The 23,756-nt window shown below is 39.4% G+C and overlaps 1 protein-coding gene across 1 annotated transcript in view; it reads left to right on the forward strand.

The window, feature by feature from the left end:
* Positions 1-23,756, forward strand: part of LOC130644258 (uncharacterized) — a 38,455-nt gene that overhangs the window by 8,942 nt on the left and 5,757 nt on the right. Inside the window, exons 2-8 of the mRNA XM_057449794.1 lie at positions 2,576-2,698; positions 3,787-3,913; positions 6,033-6,247; positions 6,957-7,172; positions 8,585-8,770; positions 8,876-9,052; positions 10,659-10,799. Coding sequence (XP_057305777.1) covers positions 3,819-3,913; positions 6,033-6,247; positions 6,957-7,172; positions 8,585-8,770; positions 8,876-9,052; positions 10,659-10,799 — 1,030 coding nt within the window. The 5' untranslated portion in view covers positions 2,576-2,698; positions 3,787-3,818. The remainder of the gene's footprint in view (positions 1-2,575; positions 2,699-3,786; positions 3,914-6,032; positions 6,248-6,956; positions 7,173-8,584; positions 8,771-8,875; positions 9,053-10,658; positions 10,800-23,756) is intronic.

The raw sequence follows: 23,756 nt of genomic DNA on the forward strand, positions 1-23,756 counted from the left end.
AAAATGGATAAATAACTGAAATACTCGACAAAATTTAATTATCCTGCATTCGAAAAATTTTAAAAAGTGTAGGCTGATAGAAGAAATGAAAAATTTAATGGTTTTACCCTGCATGTTTTAAACGCTGGCTGATTTTGTCGCTCTTATATCCTTGTTATTGTTTATAGTACAACTATGATAAGTTTCTCAAAGACGTAACTGTTTAAAAGTTTTACTAAGTAAGAACAATTATCTAGAAATATTATAGATTTTTAGCACAGAAATTTTTTTAATAAGATCTTTATGTTTCAAACGAGTTGTTAGCCTCTTGAGAGAACTATTTATAATGTTACCCTTTCTTGGTAGTTATTCCCTGCTGTTGAGAACAGGAATGTTTTTGTAATAAGCTGCTTCGTTGTTTTTTTTCGTGTTGTATCTAGTTCTGCTTGCAGATCTCGAAGTTTTTCAGTTCAATAATCGTATTCCTAAGTAATTACGCTCTGGCCTAGTTTGAAGTGGCAAATATTTTGTCACTTTAAGGTCAGGTCTAACCGATAAACCTATTACCTGCTTTTACCATTCGTCTGCTTTTTGTTCTTGATCGTCTGTGTGGCACAGTTTACGGTTCTTATTAATTGCTCCACAGGGAATGGATGGTAGCTTGGTAGCTAACACTTTTACTTGTGGCTTACCCTGGCGTGCGACGCCGGGTCTCCAGGCTGGTACTCATTAAAGTTAATCTTGCAGAACTGTTCAAACTGTTTATTCACAGAAAATAATGACCATGAATTTCTTTCATAGTGTCGACTTGTGAAATATAAAAACAAACATTTTGTTCCTGTTCTCACAAAAAATTTCACATTGTTGCCTCTGATCTAAGTTAAGGTGCAACATCAAAAGCATTTTAAGGACAAAATTATACAGAAATTAATTACTGCTTTTTTAGGCCGGAACCATTTGAGTAACCATTTTGTGTTTCTTTCAAGGAAAATTTTACAAATTGCTTTGTGAAGTAATCCTCAAGGAAAAATTTGTTTTTGACTGAGCAAAATTACTAGAGAATTTTATTTTCCTAAAAAAAACCAAGATGCTGAATGCAAATTTTAAGAGTTAAGATATCTTCCTGTTTGTCAGCCCTATATTTTGGACTTTTAAATAATTTTTTTACTAAATAAGCAAGAGTCTTAAATGTAACAAAAAATAAACAAGAACATTCCAAGAATTCCTAATTCTGAAATCACAAATGTGTAATATGTATGTTGTAAATACTTTCAAAAGTACCCTCACTTGAACAAAAATAAACACCCGCAACTTTTTTTTTAAAAGCCCCCCTTCCCCACCACCCATCCCCCCAGGAAGTATTAAAATTTTGCAATATTTTTTTCATCACAAGCCCCGCTAAAAGTAAGAAAACGTTTAAGGAAACATATTATTAATATTTATATACATGTCAAGCCGGCCGCAATTTCTGAAATAATGATGTTTTTTCAGCTGGCCAGCATTAGCTTTGATTTACGGACAGCATGTGATTGATATCTGAAACTGTTTAGTTACAACAAATTAAATCATGCTCTATACTGTCAGGCATTAACCATTTTCATATCATTCTGAGGATTACGAAAATGTACTGGGTTGAGCCTTAATACCATTCGGTCTAAAACAAGTCTGACAAGCTCAGTTGAACTAAAAATAAGCGTCATGTTTTTAAATAAGTCACTTTGATAAATGAATTTGTACCTATTTCTTTGTTTTTCGGTCCAAATCCATTATTTTCTTAAGACATTCTTTTCTTATAATTACTTTACTCCATAACAACCTTCAAGTCACTAATCTTGATTGTACTCTGGTTATTACATTTTTTATGTACACGAAACAAGCCTCCGAGACGTTCAAGCATGATAATATTGTCATTAAGCTTAATTAATGAAAATTTTTGTTGGTCTGTTTTCTACATACGAAATGCACACTAAAGTACAAGAGAAATTATTTTATAATAAAAATAATAACAGACAAAAATGGTGAAAAAGACATTTCTTCTCAGCAGCGGATCTTAAATACACTGTTGTGACATGGAACCAGAATTTTCTGTTACCGCTTTGTTGCTATCCAAAAATATACATTACAGTTGTTGATGTGAACAAGTAAAATAACAAGAGTGCCTATTTTCGATAAAAAAAAGTTAAAAAAGTTAAAATCAACCAAACCAAATGCACAAAACGTATCAAAAGAAGTGAAATGACATTGTTCACAAATTTTAGAGACGTCTACACTATCTAGCTAGCAAGAGTTTTACAAATATAATATTAGATTATGTTACTGAAATATTATAACCATCAGAGAATTTAGCTGTTTTTTTCCTTTTATCTATCGTTTTGCCCCAACCCCTTTTTCACTTTTGTTGCGACATTGCGACATTGAGACATTGAGTCATTATTATCCAAGGTTCACTCTCATGTGCCAACTTGCGCCATTAGTACTCATAACTGACTTTAAAACTTTTTCTTTTGTCTATCACATTTTGGATGACAAAGGAAGTCTTAGGATATCCCTGAAAACACTTTTGCATACTTGTGTGTCTATTTTCTCATTCTTATAGATACGACAACAAACATCACAGAAAGCGCGTTGCAAAAGAGTGTAATAAACCTAGACGAGCAGGGAGTTCCGAAGGGTATATGGTATACCAAAACAGTTCCCTACAGGATCGCACCTGAGTTCAGTACGTACATCTTGACTCGTCAAATTTTTTAAAGGAACAGTGTTAACAACTATTCAACTGTCTTTTTCGTAAGCCGGTCAATAGCATAGAGTGAGAAAATTTCCTAAATATTTTTTAAGTTATGTAAGTTCATATGGGGGTGCTATGCCCATTAAAAATAGCGAGGAAAATATATTTTTTCATTTAGCGATGTACTTTCCCACTTAAAATTATTTGTATTGTTGTAAATACGAGTTTGCGCAAGTTCACAAAAACCAACATGCTTGTGGGATGCATGTATATTATATAAGATAGCCAGTTTGAGTTGATTGATCACAACTTTTTTCTCACAGGAGGTAAGTTGAAAGTCAAAGCCTGGTATGAGAATGTGTCAAATTTGAGGAAATTATATTTTGTATAATGCATGTTATTCTTAGAGAAAATCTTTAAGGTAGTACTCACTAACTTTGTTCTTGGATGACATTCACAAAGCAATGAATAAATCACAACTAACTGGCGCCATTTTTATCGATGTTAGCAAGACTATCGATACAATAAGTTACAGCGTCATTTGAAATAAACTCCTGAATTATGGCATTCTCGATCATGAAAAGCAATTTTTTACAGATTACTTGTTTTACCGTTGGGAGCACGTTTCGTAAAAGACCGCGATATCTTCGAGTCAACCCGTATTTTGTGGTGCATACCAATTCATTCTTTGTTGGCTGATTTTCTGCTCAATTTTAATGAGGTTGAAAATCAACTCGAAAACTGCGAGAATATAATGTACCTCAACGGGACAGTCATTTACTTTAATTACAACTGTTCGTTTTTAACTAGTATTTTGAACCTGCAAAAATATTATTGACAGAAATAAAAGTAAATAAGTAATAAAAAATAAGTGTTCAAATGTTTCCTACAAGCTCAAACAAAATGTGAAAAGAACCTATTTAATGGAAATAAAACTTTCCACCTTAACTTGATAGAACAAGTCATAAAATTTCGGGCCTATACCTCAACTAGAACAATTAGTGTCAAAATTAAACCGTCGGAATTTGTAAGTATACAAGCATCTCACAGTAGCGCTATTAAAATAAATTCTCATTTAGATGCAACAGAAAAAGCGAAAATTGTAGCCGTCATGGATTCTATTTCGAAGAATTCTTGTGTTAAATTTCAAGAAATACCACAAACAGAAACTAAAACTCATCATATTCGAATCGTCTCAGGAATTGGGTACGTAGTTTTTTGTATTACATGCAATTATATACAAACAATTATATCGTATATCATATAATTCTAGGTAGCTATAATTATTATTTGTATTAATATGTGAAGTAAAAATAAATAAAATAATGGGGGGCATTAGCATATGAAAATCGATACACCTTTCTCGTAGCTAAATTATGTGTTGCAATATTGGCATATAAAGAAGAAACTTCTTAGTAAAATTCATAAACATAAAAAATGCAACCCGAAAATGTATATATTTATATGTTGGGAATGACCTTGTCTGTCTGTCTGTGACTTTTGTAAAGTTGAATATAATTTTATAATAGTTTTAACAATGTCTATAAAAAAACATCATCTATAAAATTCTTCCGTAATTTACCAAACTTTGACTTTAAAACAATAGTACCGTCAAGAATAAATATATTAAGATTAGTTTTAGGGTCCACACAAAATAGGTACTAGCTAAATAAAATTGTAAAAAAATCTTTGTTTATTCAAGGGTTATTGCTGATGTCATTGAAAGTCAAATGATAGATCTTTGTTATTTCTTTTTTGCCTAAATGGATTTTTCCACGGGCCTTACCGACCAATCTCTTATAAAAATACAAAGGGTGTGGCCGTCTGTCTGTGACAGGCAAAGTGAATGTGTTCATTTTTCTTTGCCAAAACTTTCTGTAAGATCGCCGAAAAAAGTATGTCCAATTTGCCAGTGGGTTTAATTTGTATACGTCACTTTCGTGAAAACGACTCAATTTATTTTGCTGAAATAAATTTATCAGCTAACCTTCAAAAAATGGCTACTCTCGACACAAAAAACAACAAAAATGGTTTAAACAAGCATATTTACGAAAGATGAAGAAAGTGAAGAATTGGTAGTAGAAAAGTCAAGTTAAAAGTGAAGAGTAGCGAAGTGATGAAGCAAAGTTAGAAATAGAAAAAAAGGCTAGGCTGTTTGGTTTTTTATGTTGCTGGAGGTTAGTGTTACTTTATTTATGTCGCACATGTTAAGTTGTCAAGCAGACTCAGGAAAAAAACACTTAAAATCTCAAATCCTGTAAGTTTAATATTGTGCGTCGTTTATGGTAAAAAACTTAGCTTAATTATTGTGTCTCCTGGGTGTGTAACTACTGTATTTGTCCTAAAATTCAAACTGTTGCATGAAGGGGGTAGCTGGGTTTTACATTACTAAGGTTTCTCTTTATATGCGTTTTACGAAGCAAAAACGGCTAGCTATTGGCCTAGCTAAGTCTCCACAGTTTAGGGTATTTAACTACCCCTAGTAATCCTTATAAAATCCTTGTAATTGAGAAAATATAATAAATCTCATTAGGATTAATCGTAGAACTTGAAACTTTCTTTCATCAAGTAGAATCCTTCTGTATGTTTTGGACACGTGATCAATCCGACTTCTTCATTATTTCTTGTTGGGCTTAATCGAAAAATCGAAAAGTCGAAAAAAACCTGATTCTCGGGCTATTTTTCGGAATTTTTTAGGCCAACTATGTTAAAACCAGAATATATGTTAAAAAACTTTTATCTGCCTTTTAGAAACTTCAAAATTTTAAGCTTTTGATGACGTCAGAGCAAAAGTGCTGACATAAGCAAAAATTAATTGCTATCATTTTGCTCCTTTTGTGACGTACAACAAGTGTGGCAAGTTTGATTCAATTGGAGGCGGGATTATTAGAGCCAGGATCCGTTTACCCCCCCACCTCCTTCCCTCCTCGGTTATAATTTGTACGGAAATCTCGGGTATGTTATTTTGTTGCAATCTGGTGTAAAACAGTTTATTTTGACCATATAGTAAGTTTATACTGCGGATAATTTGTGCCTCCCACTGGACCAGAAAAACTCTGTATCAAGCAGATCAAATTAACAACATAATAAAATAAAAAAATAAATAAAATAAAAATAAAATAAAAGTTAGAGTACGCTTCTTCAAAGAAATTCATTATTCTTCCTCGTACTTTTTATTAAGTGCCTTAGTCTGACCCTCCACATTGTCATCTAATTTTATGACATAATTGCATGCACTATTTCACTATTGTACTGTATAGAGTTAAAATCTTTGCTTAATACACAACGGGACTGGATTTTATTACCAAATAAAACCATTTTTTAGTTGTCACGCACAAGGTGTTGGTCGAGATCCGTTACGCTACAAGGACTTTCAGATAGTTTCCTTACAAAAAGATTTATGTTTTGAGTTGGTTCCGGGCACCATTGCACATGAGTTGTTCCATATATTGGGATTTACACATGAAATAAAGCGACCGGACCGTGACGTATACGTGAACATTATGTGGGAGAATATAAAAGACGTGAATAAAAATGAAAGTAATTGTACAATTTACTATCTAAATATTGTTACTTACTTCGTTATAGTGAACTGTTACGTTAGCCATATAAAACTCTTGTTAAAGAAATATCTGTAGTTAATTTTGTTTTATATGACTGTTTTACTGCTATGACGGGAATGTGACTGAATGTTAGCAGTGTTTCAAATAAAATACACAACAATGGATAAAATTCAAGCCTTTTCCAAAGTTCATTAATTTCACTAATTATAAAAAATACTTATTTAAATACTTGTTAAAAAATACTATTTCTACCAATATAATGTCAAGGTTATATGTTACAAACTCCATTCTGCTTTTCCAATTGACAAAGCCACTTCTCTTAAAGTATAAAACATTCTTCAGAAAACAAATAACTCGTAGTGGTAAACAAAACACTATCTTTTCTATTGTTGTAGTGAATGCAAAATAAAAAACCTTTCCTTCTCGATGTTTAAAGCAAATAACCCTGACCGAGACTTCGCATACCCATATTGCCTAAAATGTCTGCACAATCACTTTTTTAATTCTAAAAAGATCGACTAGCGGCTAGGAAGTGAAAAAAAATTGCATCTCGAGAAAATTAATTCTCAAAAGGCACAATAAGCGGAAAAAGAGATGGCGTGGATTGTTATTGTTCGAACGTTTTATTCACTATCTTTCGTCATTGACAGATGACAACCAAGTTTCATTAACCGTGTTTATTTTAGAACAATATGAACGTTCATCGCAGGATAGCGTTGAATTTTTTGATGCTCCATATGATTACAACTCTATTATGCATTATAAATGGTATTATGGTACAATCAGAAGTGACAAACCGACGATTGTTCCAACTTCGTTTGACCTGCCATACACACAGATCGGACATTTGGATAAACCTACAGAAATGGATTATCGCAAGTTAAATCTCTTATATGACTGCAGTATGTATCTTTTTTTTCCACCATTAGAAGTGATAGCATTACTATACAAAAATATTGTAAACTAAAGCCGATCTAACACGAACAAATTTTATATGACATAAATTATATGATCATAGAAACTTGATCGAATAATATGTCATTTACAAGTAATTTTTACGTCCTTTCTTCACTTCTGAACGCCTTTCCGGGATTAGAGTTCCATAAAGACCGAGTTGTGGCCCAATAACCCAATACTTTCTTCTTCTTGACTTTTTTTTGAAGACAATTACAATTATTACAGTAGCTGTGGCAGGTTCCTCGTCGTTCATTTTTATGAAGAAAAAGAAGTAAAAGTATAATTTAATGCACAATATATGATCCCAAAAGCTATGGAAGATGGAGAATTTTGGAGAGGGAGAGTTAATATGGTCCGGGAAACCCGCCCGATCCGATCATAATGATGATATGATCGTGTAACAACAGTGCATATGATTAGAAGACCAGATGGTTTATATGAACATATATCGTTAAAATTTGATCATATAAAAGCAGCTTAAGTCAAATGCGTTAACGTGTGAAATGAGAAATTTTTATCCGAATAAATTTACCAGTTCTCGATATTCAAAAGCAACGAGACATTGAAAGTGACTTATTTAATAAAAAAAATTAGTTATTTTAGAAATGATAAAGATAAAACACCGTTAATGTCAAATTCAAATGAAGTATAACGTCTTTTATGTTCTCGTTGTTCCGTTGATTACATCGGTAAAACAAATCGGAACCTACATGAACATTATTTCCAACATGCGACAACAATAGTAGTGTAATTTTAATCATTTAAATTCTTGTCGTAAATTTAATGACATTTAATGACATTATGATTTACTTGAACTTGATAAAGCTGAAGAAAAGATATAGGATGTTAACTGTGTTACAAATAATATTTCAGTTACTAGCTGATAAATGGAACATTCTATTACTAAAGGAAGTAAAGTTTTTCTTAAAAAACAGACTAGACGCCTCCACAAAACTTTTCTTATTTTCTTGTCACTAACTTGTCATTCTATTACTCCATAGTACTTCATAGACTATGGTTACTTTTACTGTCTTTTTAAGCAAACCTTGTTATTAGATTTTTAGTTGCCTGAGAGATGTATACGTTGCTGGAAATATAGCTTTTTAAGAACTTTCATTTCACCTCGTTGCTTTTCAACAAGAGGTATATCTCGTTGCTTTATGAATATCAAGTACGAATAAATTTATTTGGATTAAATATTTTGCTATCCTGGTCATAATTATCAGTAGGTTATGGTTAAAATGAAATCAAAATTAAAACGTGGAAGTTACTTGATAAAAGAAACACTCAAATTTTTTATAATTGTACTATTATGTGCCATATCGACTCTAAATGGTAAATATCGTATACCTTACAGGAAACAACGACAATCCAGTGAGCTCCTGGTCAAAATGGGGTCCATGTCTTGCATGCCCTGATCAACGTTTCAGAAGATTTCGTCAACAGTTTTGTTCACATGAAGATATCAGTAAATGCTGGCCAGACGTTCAGAAACGGGTGAAAACCGAGTCAGAAGATTGTGATGTAACGCTTTCTAGGGGTGGTAAGCTATTAATTATACTTTATACATAAAAAAGTAAGTAAGCTCATTTTACCTAATTTTCTTTTGCTAGAGAAAATTTACCATTTATATCTCTTTATATTTCAGGACTTCCAAGAACCAAAATAGGATCGTGGAACAAATGGACAACCTGGTCTATTTGCGACGCATCTCCCGGAGTAATTTTTGAATCACAACACAGAAGACGCGATTGTCCGGACAAACTAAAGTGTTGGGGCTCTAATACCCAATCAAGACCATGCAGAAACGATGGAACAGTTCGAGGTCGGCGTCGTTTTTATATATACACTGCTCGTTAAACCTGTTGAAAAATTCACTTAGGCAAACGGAATGACAATGGGAAAAATCTGTCACATAAGTTTTAATGATGCCAGTAAATATTACAGTATGTTGCGCACTGCCTTCACCAAAAAAATGAATCTGAAATTGTCAAAAAAGTTCGTTTGTAATTACTAATTCAACAAAATATTTCTTAAAATCTAAAAAAAATATCAAATGTTAAATCGCATTAAATCCTCACATAAAATAAAAAAGAACAGGTTGCAAGATGTAAAATTTAGTTGACAGAAAGTTGCTACGCCAGTCACAACATTGACACTCACAACATTGACACTCACAACATTGACACTCACAACATTGATACTCACAACATTGACACTTACAACATTGACACTCACAACATTGACACTCAAAACATTGACACTCACAACATTGACACTCACAACAACAAAACCAGCAGTAACAACACCGACAGTTATAACACAAATAATAAAAACGTCAGAAATAACACATTTCCAATTGATACATCCTTTAAGTGATTATGTTGAAAACTCAGTATTTTAAACTCGAATGTCAAAAGGAGGCCTGCAGGAGTTACCAAAAATCAACAAAAATAAGTTCTTCAAGCATTTTAAATATCGTTTTCCCCTAAAAGTTTATGCAAAAATACCAAGAAGCCATAGTTTGAAAACATCACATTTAAGTCTAGAAAATTAAGTCATTTTGGTTGCATACCATCCTCTCCAACAAAAATTTATACAAAATGTAAAAATCAACCGTTCAACAACACAAAAATTATTCGTTTTTGGTATGATGATCCATACTGTTCTTTCCCAAACATTTTGAACCGAAATATTAAAAATGAGGTGAGCAAGGACTAAATTTCAAATCAATAAAGACCTTTATTTGAACTCCTTTCTTTTAAAATTTTACACAAAATGCAAGACAAAACAGTTTCTGAGCAACAAATCCCAAGCAACATAAGTCAGTTCATTCAGCATGTTGTACATTGTATTTGCCCTTAAAATTTTACACTAAAGTAACTCACTTCAGTACATTGCATGCAATCCTCGCTCATAAAATTTTATGCAAAATATAAAAAATACAACTTGAAAGACGTAAACTCTTATTGCAAACAATTTTTTAACAAATATTAATTTTCGCAAAACTAAATGAACTTTTTCAAACCGCATTATTTTATGCCCATGACAATTGTCACTATAAAGTACAGAAATGACTATTTCACTAGATATAAATTTAAGGTGTTCCATACTCTGGTTTCAACTTCAACTTCAACTGAAATTTTTCTACTTTAACTTTTAATGTTTTTGATATGTTTTTTTGATTCACTCTACTTATCCACTTTGACTTTCCTTGCTTTTAATATTTGCACTTTTTTATCACTAAGAGATCATTTAATTTGTTTAACATTCGAGAATAAGACATTTTATCCGCTTCTTTAGTTCGCCTTTTATCGAGACCTTTATCGAGAATTTGTTATTCAAAAATCTCGAAAAACCCGTGTACTCAGGTGGTAGTAGAAATTCAAACACAAACAGAAATTTTTTTTATAAAGATATATATTTTACAGGTCCCGAAGATTGTACATTTGAACAGGGCATTTGCAAATTCGAAGACGAAAGCACCAGTAAGAAATACTTTTGGAACAGCAAAATTGGTAGAGGTGAGGTTCTAAGAGACGGACCTCTATTTGATCATACAACTATGGGAGGTAAGATATAACATTGATAAAAACCGCCATAGAAACACACAAAAAAATTAAAATAGACTTACAAACTTAAGTGAGTTTTAAAGATACGGCAAATGCACAATTTATTTCATAAATATTTTCAGAACAAGGACTCTTCTTCTCTTATAATGCTATAATATATTCTGTTTCTCACGCAATTTGTAATTAAAGAAGGGACGGCTCCTTACATTATAACGAAAAGTTGCCAATAAAAGCTCGGGTACTGCTTAATCATTTCGCGACGTGAATCGTCATACGGACTATAGAACATATCCCTAAATGTCATAGCACGGGTCGCACTAATTTTGACCTTATTTTGCCGTTTGAACGTAAAACAGCTATGACAGCTTCAAATTATGAGTTTGTAATTTCCTAATTACGTGCAGAAAAGCGATGGTAAATAGCGTGTTCTAATAATTTACAAAATCGCGGAGCAAAAGCAAAATTGAAATAACATAAAAAACATTTAGAAATTGTAATGAAATGATAGGATGTTATGTTAGTGGCAAAAGTTCATCAAAAGGAAAGCTCTAAAAACTGATTACATTTGTGCGGATTGTCCTTTCTCCACTAGTCTTCACCAATATAATGAGTTAGTGTTAATTGTTAATTGTTAATTTAACGCGATTTTGTTACCCGTGAAAGGCAACATGAATTTCTCCAAACGCAGCATGTGCGTTACATTATCAATACTAACCCCTATGCTCTTGTAATTCATTTTAAAAACTTTTTGTGTTTTGAAAGTCTGCTCCAAAAAGATTGTTTAAGTTTAGTGATTAAAAGAAGATTACAAAATGGCTGCTGTTTTCTTTTACTTTATTAACCTATACAGAGATTGTGTTGAATTATTATCATCACTAAGCTTATTTCCAATATTTTAAATAGTAGTAAATACGAACCACGACCCAAACATGGCATACATTTTACCTATACCTGACTTACTTCTATCTTAAAAAATGTTTTAGAGATAGGAAAATGTTCGTTCTGGGACAGACGACGACAACGTAAACAACAACAACGTAAACAACAACAACGTAAACAACAACAACAATTTCCGAATTCCCCGAATCCGACAATTCCGGGAAATCCGATAAAATCCCACGCATGCGTAATAGCGACTAGCGGAAATAATGCTGACATCAACAAAAATAGAGATTGTGCAATTGAGTAGGGGGAAGTCCCTTATTCGATGACCGTGCGTGAATTTGGGGTAAGCGACAGCGAGAGCGAGTGGAGGAACCAGACCTTGTTCAGTAGCTGTCAAGCTATTTGTAAAGACTATCCCAGCAGCGGGTCTAGTTATTTCGATGAAGATTCATGGAGTCGATGGATTCTCGAAAAATCCCAAGGTCTCACGCGTATAGGTATAGAGAAGCTTTCCCAAAGCGTAAGATTTTACGCTTATCTCATACTTACAGCCAGGCTAACGCGAGGTCCAACATCATCGGCAATCAAGGTAGTTCTATCGATGCGCAGCGCCTCTACTTGACGACTTTAGAGAATTTGTTCCTCCGACCCAGTGACACGGGTGAGGAAATAAGGCGATTCCAAAATGTGCTCAAGTATGCACGTAGCAAGGTCGATATCTCGGTGGCGCATGGAGTACACATAATACCCAGCAACATGAGCCTTCATATCAAGAGTGTCATGAATTTTACGAACAAGATACTCATCAGTAAGGAGTACTTCTCGATTGGTGTTAACCCCACGATGTTGCCAAGCCGATATCCGGCATGCCATGCCGCCCCCCTCAAGGCAAGAAATAAAGGGGGAGGGTGGCACCCTCCCCCGATCAGAGTCGCACACTGCGCCGGGAGTAGATGCAAGTCAGCACGAGGATACCAAGGCTAGCGTTATCACGTTGGGAGTAGGACTGATACTCGTATACATCTGGATGAAGAAATAGGTCTAATGTGTTTATCAACATATTAGACACTCTACGATCTCTTACCACCCTTACTCTTCCTGTTACCTACATACTCAACAATAATACCCACAGCAGCAGCCAAGGCCATGTACAAGTGCTTTGCCGCGAATTCAACAACTCTCGCTGCAACTCTGAAAAAGAAAGACACCACGCTGCCAATGATCCCTGGTAGCGCTGCGCCTGCTTTACCTGCTAGGTACTTGAGGAACCGTCCGAGTCTTTTGAGCTGCTTTTGCACAAAACCCTTGCCACCTCCTCCTGTACTTCCTGCTACGGCGCTTGTGCTTCTTCCAGTAACAGCGAGCACGATGGTAGATATGAGCAAGCCAACAGCACTCACGATACTTCCGATAGTCAGGCCTTGCTCTTTGAACAGGATCTTGACTTTTCGGTCTAGGCTTTATCATCTCCCGCGATCTTGATCAGGGTGTCTTTGATGCTCCTGAGCTGATTATGGATGCTGGAGGCTAGTATGCCGCGTGCTTCTGCTGTAGCCTCTTTTTGACCTTGGAGTTGTTCTAGCTCTTTCTTAGCCTTGGCTATATCCCTGTCCCAGATAGCTAGCTGTTCGTTGGATACTCCAGGTGTGTTAGCCTTCTTCCCCTCAAGCTCGATATCCCCTTCTATTTTTGTGATCTTATTCTCGTATGAAATCATCTTGCTTGTCAGGATTTTCAGGTTACCCCGGATCGTCTGAAGGTCAAGGTCAAGCCACCTTTTCTCGCGATCGCAGAAGCCGTCAAACTCATGCATAAGATTCTCCGTGGCATCGACGACGTTCCTGATCTCCCCCAACGATTGCATCTAAATATTTTCAGTGTTCTCAACCTTCTCGAACTTGTTAATGAGCCTCTTCACCAAGTCCTTTTTTGGCTTGGTATAATCTGTAAAGCCCAGGTCTCGTAGGCGGCTCACACCTGGATCCTTCTCTATCGCGGACGCTTTCCTCAGTGCACCACTCTCTTACGTAAGCTTTTTCCCATCGTAGAGAAGCTGGTTTCCTTCTACCTCAAACATGTCGTAATACCTCGCTGTTGGCTTTATATCCAGCTCCGCCTCACGAGCTTCGTAAAGGCTATTAAATTTTAATTTCAGTAGCTCTCCCCGTGACGTTAGTGTAGTGTCTAGTTCCGAGCCTTCTAACGTGGAGCTGGCGATGCCCGCGAATCTGGGCCCCTGAATATCCTCGGGTCGAAGGATCTCACTCTCGATACTGAACTCCTGAGGCTCGTCTGGAATGCCTTCCCCTGGCGTAAAGTCATCTCCTTCATATATTGGATTAATCGGCATTTATTCAACCTGCAATTGCCGGAACGAAGCTAAATCCGAATAAGGAATTAAAAACAATGCTTGCCATGAAAGGCAAGAAACAGCGTGTCAAGGTGAGCCATGTCCCCTCAACAATCAACCAGAACAAAGACTTATACGTTGATGTACCAAACATGGGTCAGAATGATGTAATTTTCCCAGGCTCTTTCAAACACCTTTTCGACCTGGAGCTAACGGGGACTAACACGAAACACACGATCGTTTCGAATATCGGGAAGGCGCTAGTTCAAAACCTTCGCATAAGCCTGAACGGTCACGAAGTGCAGAACATGTCGGACTACAACACCCTGGCAGTGTATCGGGATCTGTGGATCCCAACGTTTGACCGAGAGAACAACCTAATTCTTGAGGGCATAAATCCCAACGATGGTATCATCAGGGATTTACAAGTAAAAGCTAGTGACCATGTAGGAAATGATGAAGAAAAGGCGATCGTGGCAGCCTATGGCAATACTTTTGCTATTCCTATCGGCATATTTTTTGAACTCACGAGGGATCTGCCATTCTATCAAGCAGGCTTACACGACATGTTCCAGTTCGTAATACATTTTTCATCCTATGACCAAGTTATCAAAGACCCTGGTACGGCTGCTGCTGGAATCACGGAAGCTTAGCCCGCTGATAGTGGGTATAATATTACCAACATCTGCTTCAAATTTGATAAAGTGACAAACGAGGGTCTCGCGAGTGCTATGATGTCCAGATACTCGAGATTGGCCCTGCCGTACGAGCGTGTACTCCGCAGCAAGGTCATAACGATGATGAAAGCTGATACCAGCTATAATCTCCAGATCGACACTCCTGCCAAGACTTTGAAAGGCGTCATATTACTATTCGTAGACCTCGGGAAAGTGAAATCTTCTGCTGGCGCTAACGAGGTCTTCTATAACCCCAAGATCGAGAAAATCGCAATCACGGTAGAAGGTGAGCCTAACAAACTATATTCGCACGCGATGTTGCCGAAAGATCATCGCGAACAAGTTTTTGAACTTTTCGGATCCCATGATAGCGAAGTGACGATAGGCCAGTTCATGACTGAGCGCTATGTGCTGTTCATTGATTTTAGAGCGACACCCGATCACAGCCTACATGGTAGTGGGAGACCCCTGCAGAGGTTGTCAGACGGTATCACTCTCCACATGACGAAGAAAGCTGACGGAACTGGGTATATCAAGGCATATGTGTACTTGCTCCAAGATGCGCAGCTGAATATTTTGGATGGCAGATTTCACAGTGTGGAGTACTAGAATAAACATACATGACAACTATTGGTGTACTCGTAGCAGGTGCTGCTACCAACGCGCTCGCGTTTAGCGGTTCTAATTTCCTTTTTAGCAAGCTCTCGGGACATGGATAAGAGAAGAGAAAAAGACATGATAAAGTTATCAAACAATTACAAGCAGCTCAAGCGCAGTGGGTAAGGGATAGGCACTCAAAGATCGATTGGTATAACAAGCAGCGAGAGCTTAAGCGTCAAGCTGGCGAAAGATTGAAAGAGCTTGATGAAGGCATGGGAGAGTACTATATCCCGACGATCTAAAAAGCTCCCAAACTCTCCGACTATTATATACCCAGCTAACAACAACAAGACGGTGAAGTCACGTTCATTCTCGGATCTTTGGCACTTTTGGGTTTTGCAGTGTACAAGTGTATGTAAGAAGAACATTTTTGACATGTATAATAAACATGTCAAAAGTAAAGCATGTTGTTACCCCTGAAGAAGCCGAAAAGCTAAGCCAAACCTTCTACACCCCGGAACATCTCTGGACTGGACGGAAAGCCATTAAACTACTCTTCGAGCAGAGTAGTCTCTCCAAGAAGAGAGTTATTAGCTGACTTGTCAACTCCTGTGGCTCAGACATATCAAAGGCCCGAAGCGCATCAATTACCCTCATTTCACAATTACAAAGCCGAATGAAATGCACCAATTTGATTTGCTCTACATGCCCCATGACAAAGTCTATGGAAACACCTATAAATACATCCTCACAGGCATTGACGTGGCCTTGAGGTATAAGGTGGCTAGACCCCTGACAACGAAAAAGGCTAGTGAGGTCGCTGACATGCTCAAGGATATTTACAAGGCAGAACCTCTCCGTTATCCGAAGACATTTCAGTGCGATAATGGTTCAGAGTTCAAGTCTGCTGTGAGCAAGCTGCTAGAAAGCAAAAGGGTCGAGATAAAGCGTGTAACTACCAAATAGAGAGGGAGAGGAGTCGAATCGTATAACAAGGTACTCGCCGAGAGGCTCTTCAAACCCCAAGAGGCTCAAGAGTTGGTCAGTGATGAACAAAGTAGTACATGGGTTAAACACTTGTGCACTATCGTGAAAAGTTTGAACAACACCAAGACCGCCATGATTGGTATGAGACCTTTGGAAGCGATCAAACTTGAGGAAGTGCCGCTTGCGAAAAGCGAAGGCCATCCTGAAGAAAAGCCTCTACCTGATGACGGCCTATACTTGTATTTGCTGCAGCCCGGAGAAGAGCATGGGGATGCTAAAAGACGTGCAACGGACGCTTGGTGGAGCAAAAAGACGTATAGACTGGACCGTATTGTGACAGGTACCCGTCTCCTCTTCTATTTGACAGATGTGCCTGATCGAAGCTTTGTGGCGGGGGAGTTGAGGCTAGTACCCGAGGGTGTTGAAGTACCTCCCGAGCATGTCAAGGGGTGGTAATAATCTCGAGTCGGATGGCCATTTCACCGGTTCCCCCGGTACGGGGGGACTTGCTCAGTTGAGATGTGTCGGTGGCACCGACACATATCAATTTTGACCACGTGGATCGTGGTTCCGTCAGTAAAACCGTGTCTGGTTGGGGAGGTCAGTATTGACCCCATTTCCACAACATTTTTAACGTCTTTATATCGTGTTATATACTTTGTTGGGAACATGTTAAAGAGTGGTAAATTTTTCGAGTCGGATGGCCACTTCATCACTTGCTCTGTTGATACTTATAAACGTAGTTTTTGTGACTCATAATAGTCGCAAAATCTCATATAATGCTTATATCATATCGATGTGAAACATCCCCGCGAACAGCTCACGCGTATCATCGTCAGGCAAGCTGAAATGGTTTCGGAGAGAATTTTCTGTCCCGAGGGTGTCGTCTCTAAACCGGCACCAGGCATGCACAGCGTTAGGATCGTCGCATGTAGGTTCTCTCATAGTCATTTCAGGATACATGACTCTTAACGTGCTAATCTCTAAGCACTCTACGCTGACAACGTATCATGTAGTGGCGATGTTTGCCTTTTTTCCACGCTCATTAAGATCGTTCTTGTCAACAACCTGGAGTATCGTATCGTAGGGGTAGCGGTGCGGGACATGTCTTTTTCACAGCTCACCAATTTCTTCCTCCCTCTCCTGGAGGTCGTCCTCTAGGTTGGCGATGGCCACGTCCCTTTGTTCGAGGTCTTCCTGCAGCACTACAAGCTAACAATCCTTATCCTCGAGGTCATCTTCAAAGAGCGCCAAAGCTTGACGCTGCTCTTCGATGGCCACGTCCTTTTCTTTGATTAGCTTGCGCTGCTCCCTGACCTCATCCTGCAATTTTTCAACACCCTTTTTCGCTAGCCACCCCATAAGCTCGACGGCTTTGGGCTTTCTAGAACGACGCACGATGTCCAAGGCACCGTCCAATGTTACGAAAGAATCATGAGGATTTTTCGCCTTGCCAAGGGGATCATTACTAATTACACCTACCTCATGACGTGAAATGGTCGGGATATCTTGATACGACTCTCCAATTCTCCCAATACCTAAAAATCTTACAATGTCAGCACGTTTAAAAATCACTTGTTTTGAGTGCTCATCAAATAAGCTCTCGATGACTCCCTCGGGCACGGTATTAAACAGGGTAATTTGAGACATTTTCTTGTAACCTTGGAGCTCAACGAGCATCATCGTCAGGCAGACTCAGCCTCGGGTCTGCCACACCTTTGGAGGAAGCAATAAAGGCCTGCTTCCGTCAGTGGGTGTAGGTAATAACGTCGCCAAGCCGTATTTTGTACTTCTTGGGGACATGTCGCTGAATAGTTTTTACTCCAGCCCTTTGTTCATACCCTACAGCTCTCCAAACATCAGAGGCTACTAGGCATTTCACGTCATAAAATAAGGGTCGTTAGTAACGATCCCCTTGTCAAAACCACGCCTCGCCATGAGATCACGGACCATGCGTCGGACGCATGGTCCAAGGAATTCGCTGGAGACGACGCTTTCGTCACATTAGACGTCATGCGGATGTTTTGCCTTACCAAGGGTGTATGTAGTACATACACCCACTATTTCCGTCCTTGGATGGGTAGACCCAGATCACTCCAAGGTTTTCCAGGTCCGAGGGTGCTCCGGTCTAACGTACAAGCAAGCCTGCTTGGATTTGCTCAGATCGGCTTTGATAGTTTCCCAGTTGTTGATCATGTTTGTCTCTTCATCTATGAGCTTGAGGTCGCTCTTCTCGTAGGAATACCATGCAAAAATTTGTTTTTTCTGCCGGCGGAGGTTTTTCGGCAAAGTGGTGTATGACTGAGTTAACAACCAGATACTGTGCCCTCAATGTCTCCCGCTGATAGCGAGCTCAAGGAGCGGTTGTCGACGCTTATCCAGACTTTCATTGGCTATTATATCTTCAACGATAAACAGAGTCTCCTCCCCTGCCAGGAGCTTTGATAGTTGCTCGATCCAGTAAAAGAGTTGATCACCCGGCTCTATAAGGAACATGTAGTCATCTTGCCACAGACTGGGTCTATTGAAATAGGTCCTATTCCATCGAATAGTGGGGCGGAGTATAACTATATTGTTGAAATGGTACCTGTTTCATTATCAAGGAGATCCAGGACCCTCTGCGGTTTCCCGCAGCTTGTATGTCCTGTGAGGATTGCGGTATGCGAGTTTTTTACAATATCTACAGTCATTTATTTCTGTTTTCCAGAGTGGCAAACACAAACCTTGTAGGTATTTACTTGGGTTTTGGCACGATGGAGGCGAGAATCAACCCCTTGCCTACAGCCATCTCACGACTTCTACGCCCGGCTGTGAAGTAGGCCACCATCTTCATCACATCGCTGGTATCTAGCTTGGTGCTTGGGCTCGTTATCCCGAGGAATCTCTTACCAACCATGGCATATGCAAAGGTAAAGCCCAGGTCAACGAGAGTTTCATAGAGCATGTCGATGATTTCTTTCTCTTTGAGGGTCATATTAGAACTCATGTTTATTTTAGAGATTATCGCATGTGAAAAAAGTCGGTATCGGGCTGTGCTCTGGGTTTTGCTGAGGCGCACGTACCCCTCCGGATCCGTCAGGCGATGGTTCTGATGTTTCGGCGGGCTGCGGAGACGCTGCGGGCTTTTTACGGAAAATATATTATACCCCTCCTACACAGGCGAGTATAGCAACAAGGCCTCCACCAATGTATACACTACCTGACTGTACAGAACTCACCCCAGAAGAGGTTTTGACGGTAGATTCTACTGTACCCTCTTGTTGCTTCAGATCTTCCTTCCTCTCCTTCATCAGTGCCGCCAACTTGTGACCTTGTGCGACTCTCCCCGGATGCTTTACTGGTACTGTATCTACTCTCTCTTCTTTTTGAACAACGCTCATTTATTGTAACTCGAGAGAGTTACAAAAATCACTTCACTCTAGCTAGCCTTCAAACCTTCCCTGTCGGCGTATCTTATCTTACTCATATGTAGAACCCTCATTAAACTACATGCTTGTAGTGGAAATCGATCAGCCGCTGGTGTCAAAATCACTAGACCGCGTGCGTAACAGTCTCCGTGAACAGCGCACCAGTCCGCATACCGTGCTCGTACTCTGATTTTGCACAGGAGCTTACTGTTTGATCTATCAACTATTTCACAATTGTTCATGTGTATCTATCGCGGGTCACTACGTTACTTATAGCCTTCGTGTACATGCTTATCGCATGGGTTGACAGTGCCTTGGCAGTCTTTGTACCTTTTTCCTGGATCTCACGCTGAACGTACTCAGAGTACACCTTGTCGATAACCTCGTCTGATGCTTTGTCAATATAGGCTTCTGTACACTTCTTTGTTAGAGGGTGTGCCTTACCTTTACGTGCATCTTTCAAAGCCTGACGCTTGTCTATAGGTTTTTCACGGTGCTCAAGCGCTTCTGCCGGGGTATCAACAACATCGAAAATTTCAGCTAAATTAGACATCTTCATTATTAGTCGTTTTTATCTCAAATAGCCGAAGATGATCAAGACGTATGGGAGGAGAATAGCTATCAGTAGCAGAGCTTCCATCATTTATTTGCCGCTAAACGATAATGACCCCTGGCGAGCTTTGTGATCTGGTCCGCTTCACGATCCGCTTGTCGTCTGCCCTATTGAGTGCCAGCTTGTTCACTTTCTGCGTGTAGATTTGATGCCCCTTATTCTGGATACAGACCCAGGTTTTGTATATATCGACACCATCCTCCAGGCAGCGCTAGTAGTCTTCAAAGGTGATGGATTTTTTAGTTACACACTTCTTTACACCTTTCGCTTTGCGATCCCCACCCTCTTTCGTAAGGCTTTTGTATGCATACAGCTTAGCTCTCAGAGTGATGAATTCTGTCATGATTTTACCGCTTAACTCATCCTTCATCAAGCCTACCACCTTCTTATTTTTACCAATGGGGAGAGGCCTACCATCACCTTTGCTATAGGCACTCGTGTCGAAATGTGCTTCTACATCATCAGCAATATTGCGATAAAAATCCTCTGTTCTGATGTGGTACACGAAGGAATCAGTATCCATATAGCATATCCGCAGCTTGCTACCGTACTTGGGCTGCATATAGTCATAGTGGAAGTTGTACATCACGATTTTCGAGTTATCCAAGATAGCTTGACCAATATACACGGGCTTGTTCATCTTTACCTCTGTTTTACCCATATCCACGCCCATGAGGTCACTGCTGAAGTAGTTCCCGCCCTTGAAGTTGGGTTTCATGACGAGCTTGGTGTACTTCTCTTCATTGGTGACCAACTGGATGTTATGGTGGTTCCTTAAATTCTCCATTGTTTTACCGAATACTGAAAGGTTCATTAGCTTATAGAAATCCTTATCAAACTCGTTTTTGGCGGCTGTTCTAAGCCCCGTGTTGTGGTCAATATAACCCCTTACCCATTGTTTCTGGTTAAACTGGATGACTCTATACACTTCCCCAAGCACGAGCCTATGCTTTAAAGCTTGATGAAGGGCTCTGATGTGCACCACGTACTTGCGCTTATGTTCGAGATTTGGGATTAGTTTCTCAACCCTGTGAACCACTTTTCGCTCCGGTAGGAAAGGCAGCTCGTTGTGCTTGTCATGTAGGCTCTTTGGATAATTATTGTCAACCTCCAAGATGTATCCATGCTTAGTGTCAGCGACTAATTTCTCGATCCTCTTCTCTGTAAAGGTCTCAACGTTCGACAGCCATTTTAACCCATGCGTTGGCAGATCTTGACGCATGGCACAGCCATACAAATTGTTGGCATCGAGGTACTGCAAGTATGATGACTCAGCCTTCGGGTCGTATTGATCCCCCATGTAATTGTTGTTGGCTTTAGCATATCTGTGCACAGCTTGGGTTATACCTCCACGGATACCTTTTTCAAACATCAGCATCATGTCAGGATCCGTAAGGAGCTCCAGCTTGATATCTGTGTACTTCAACGCAGCTTTCCATACCAGGCCTGGTGCACTGTAGAAGTGGGGCTTGTAGTTCTCCAAGCACACTCCTCGAAAGCTCTCGAATACGTCTGCTAGTAGCAGGACGTCTGTAGTAAGGTACATATCGTGATAGTCGCCCATGGTAGTCTCGGAGTCCTTCGGAGTGATGAAATTCCAGACTTTTTGAGCGTGTCGTTGTTGCTGATTCCCTTCATATTCAACTTCCTATAGAAAGCCTCCTTTGGAGGCAGCTCCGTCTCCTTGAATCGTCGCCAGCCATCCATGTACTCGTAGAAATAGACGCCTTTTCGAAACATCAGTCTGAAGAAATCATCCCCAGCAATGAACCTTGCCATGGCTGGTACGTTTGCATTTACCTGCTCCATGTCTAGCTGCTTCGTGGTACTCGAGCCGCAAGCCTGGCACCAAAAGCTTGCTACATACTCAGCGCCGATGCTCTGAAATTTCATACATGTATCTGCGCACTGATGACATTCTATACCTGCAGCGTTTTTACCGATGAGGTTGCTTGCCAATTTCTCCAAGCTTGATGTCATGAATCGACAGCTGTCGATGAACCTGATCTCAATCTTCTTATACATTTCATCATCACCGTACCTCATACCTCCAATGGGTACGGTAATTTTTACGTTGAAGGAGATGTATTTTTTGGTGTTTTCGGCGATGCAACCAATATCCTGGGTGTCTTACTTCTCCCCTAGTTCTCGAAGGAATAAGTGGGCGTCCTACTCCGAAAGATTGTGGAAAATCACTGGCACGTGGCTGGGTATCTTATACTCGAAATTGCAGGTGTTGTGCGCCGCACCTTTGTATAGACCTGTGTAGTGACAGTGGTCTCGAACTTTGCGGTTCTTTGGGTCGTCGTCGAAGGGTTTCATGCAGATGTGACATGTCTTTGCCGCTTCGTGCTCTCTTTGTAACACCTCCGTTAGGGGCAGCATGTCATGCTGTGGCAAGGTAGCGTAGAGTTGCTTTACCTCATCCTCCAGATGTTGAATGAACATCTTCACACAGTCCTTACCACGGTGTCTATGCAAGGGATATGATATATCACCATAGGCGAAGGTACTATATGTACACCAGCCACATGGTACATGCTTGTTCAGCTTTTTCGTCTTGGTCTCCTTTGCATTCTCTTTCATTGGGATCAACAGGCTTTCAAAATCCGCATAGATGGCAAATGGTACCTTGAACTGCTGCTGACCATCCTTGTAGTAGAGCCACTTTTTTTTTCGCTTGGCATCGTGATCTTGACCGCTTCGTTGTCCCTGCAGTAGGTATAGTGCTTGTCTCTCGACTAAACCGTTGGAAAGGCCTGCAGACAGTTCATACAGAAGTGCATCTTTGGATGATACTTTGATGTCTCACTACCCAGGAGCCGTGAGAGATATTTGATGGCTATATAATGACTCATTTTATCATCCGTTAGGAGTGGCAGATTAACCTATTTCTTGCGTCCGTTGTGTGTAGGTCGACGCAGGATATTGAAAGTCTTCCCCGTCACATACAAGACGTTCACCGCAATGTCTGGGTTGTTCTTCTCGAATTTGGTGATATCCTTGATGCTTGTGGGAAACTCGATACCCTGCCATTTATACTGTTCCGTATAGGGTCTCAGCTTAGTCATGCGTTCTGGATGATCACCGATATCCCCATGATGTAGAGCGGCGATTATGCTCCATTTGAAGCCCTCCTCGTCTTTGTTCGCGGGGTTAATAATAGCTTTTTTGGTGGCTATCCACTTGGGTGCTTTGATATATGAGGAACCCCTTGTTAGTCGTAGCTTATGGAAGTCCACGTCGAGATGCATGATTCGACCGATTCTAAAAACGCTATTGGGAAGTGCTGGGTTCTCCACATGCGTTTTGACTTGGGCAAACATCGTATCCAGCACCTGGTCCACGACGCTACCCTGAAAGACCGGTGTCATGTTGCTTTAGAATACTTTATCGACTTTGATGAACTCGCTGGTATCATCCACTTCGATGAACTCG

Source organism: Hydractinia symbiolongicarpus, chromosome 5 (assembly GCF_029227915.1).
Source record: "Hydractinia symbiolongicarpus strain clone_291-10 chromosome 5, HSymV2.1, whole genome shotgun sequence".
Taxonomy (NCBI): domain Eukaryota; kingdom Metazoa; phylum Cnidaria; class Hydrozoa; order Anthoathecata; family Hydractiniidae; genus Hydractinia; species Hydractinia symbiolongicarpus.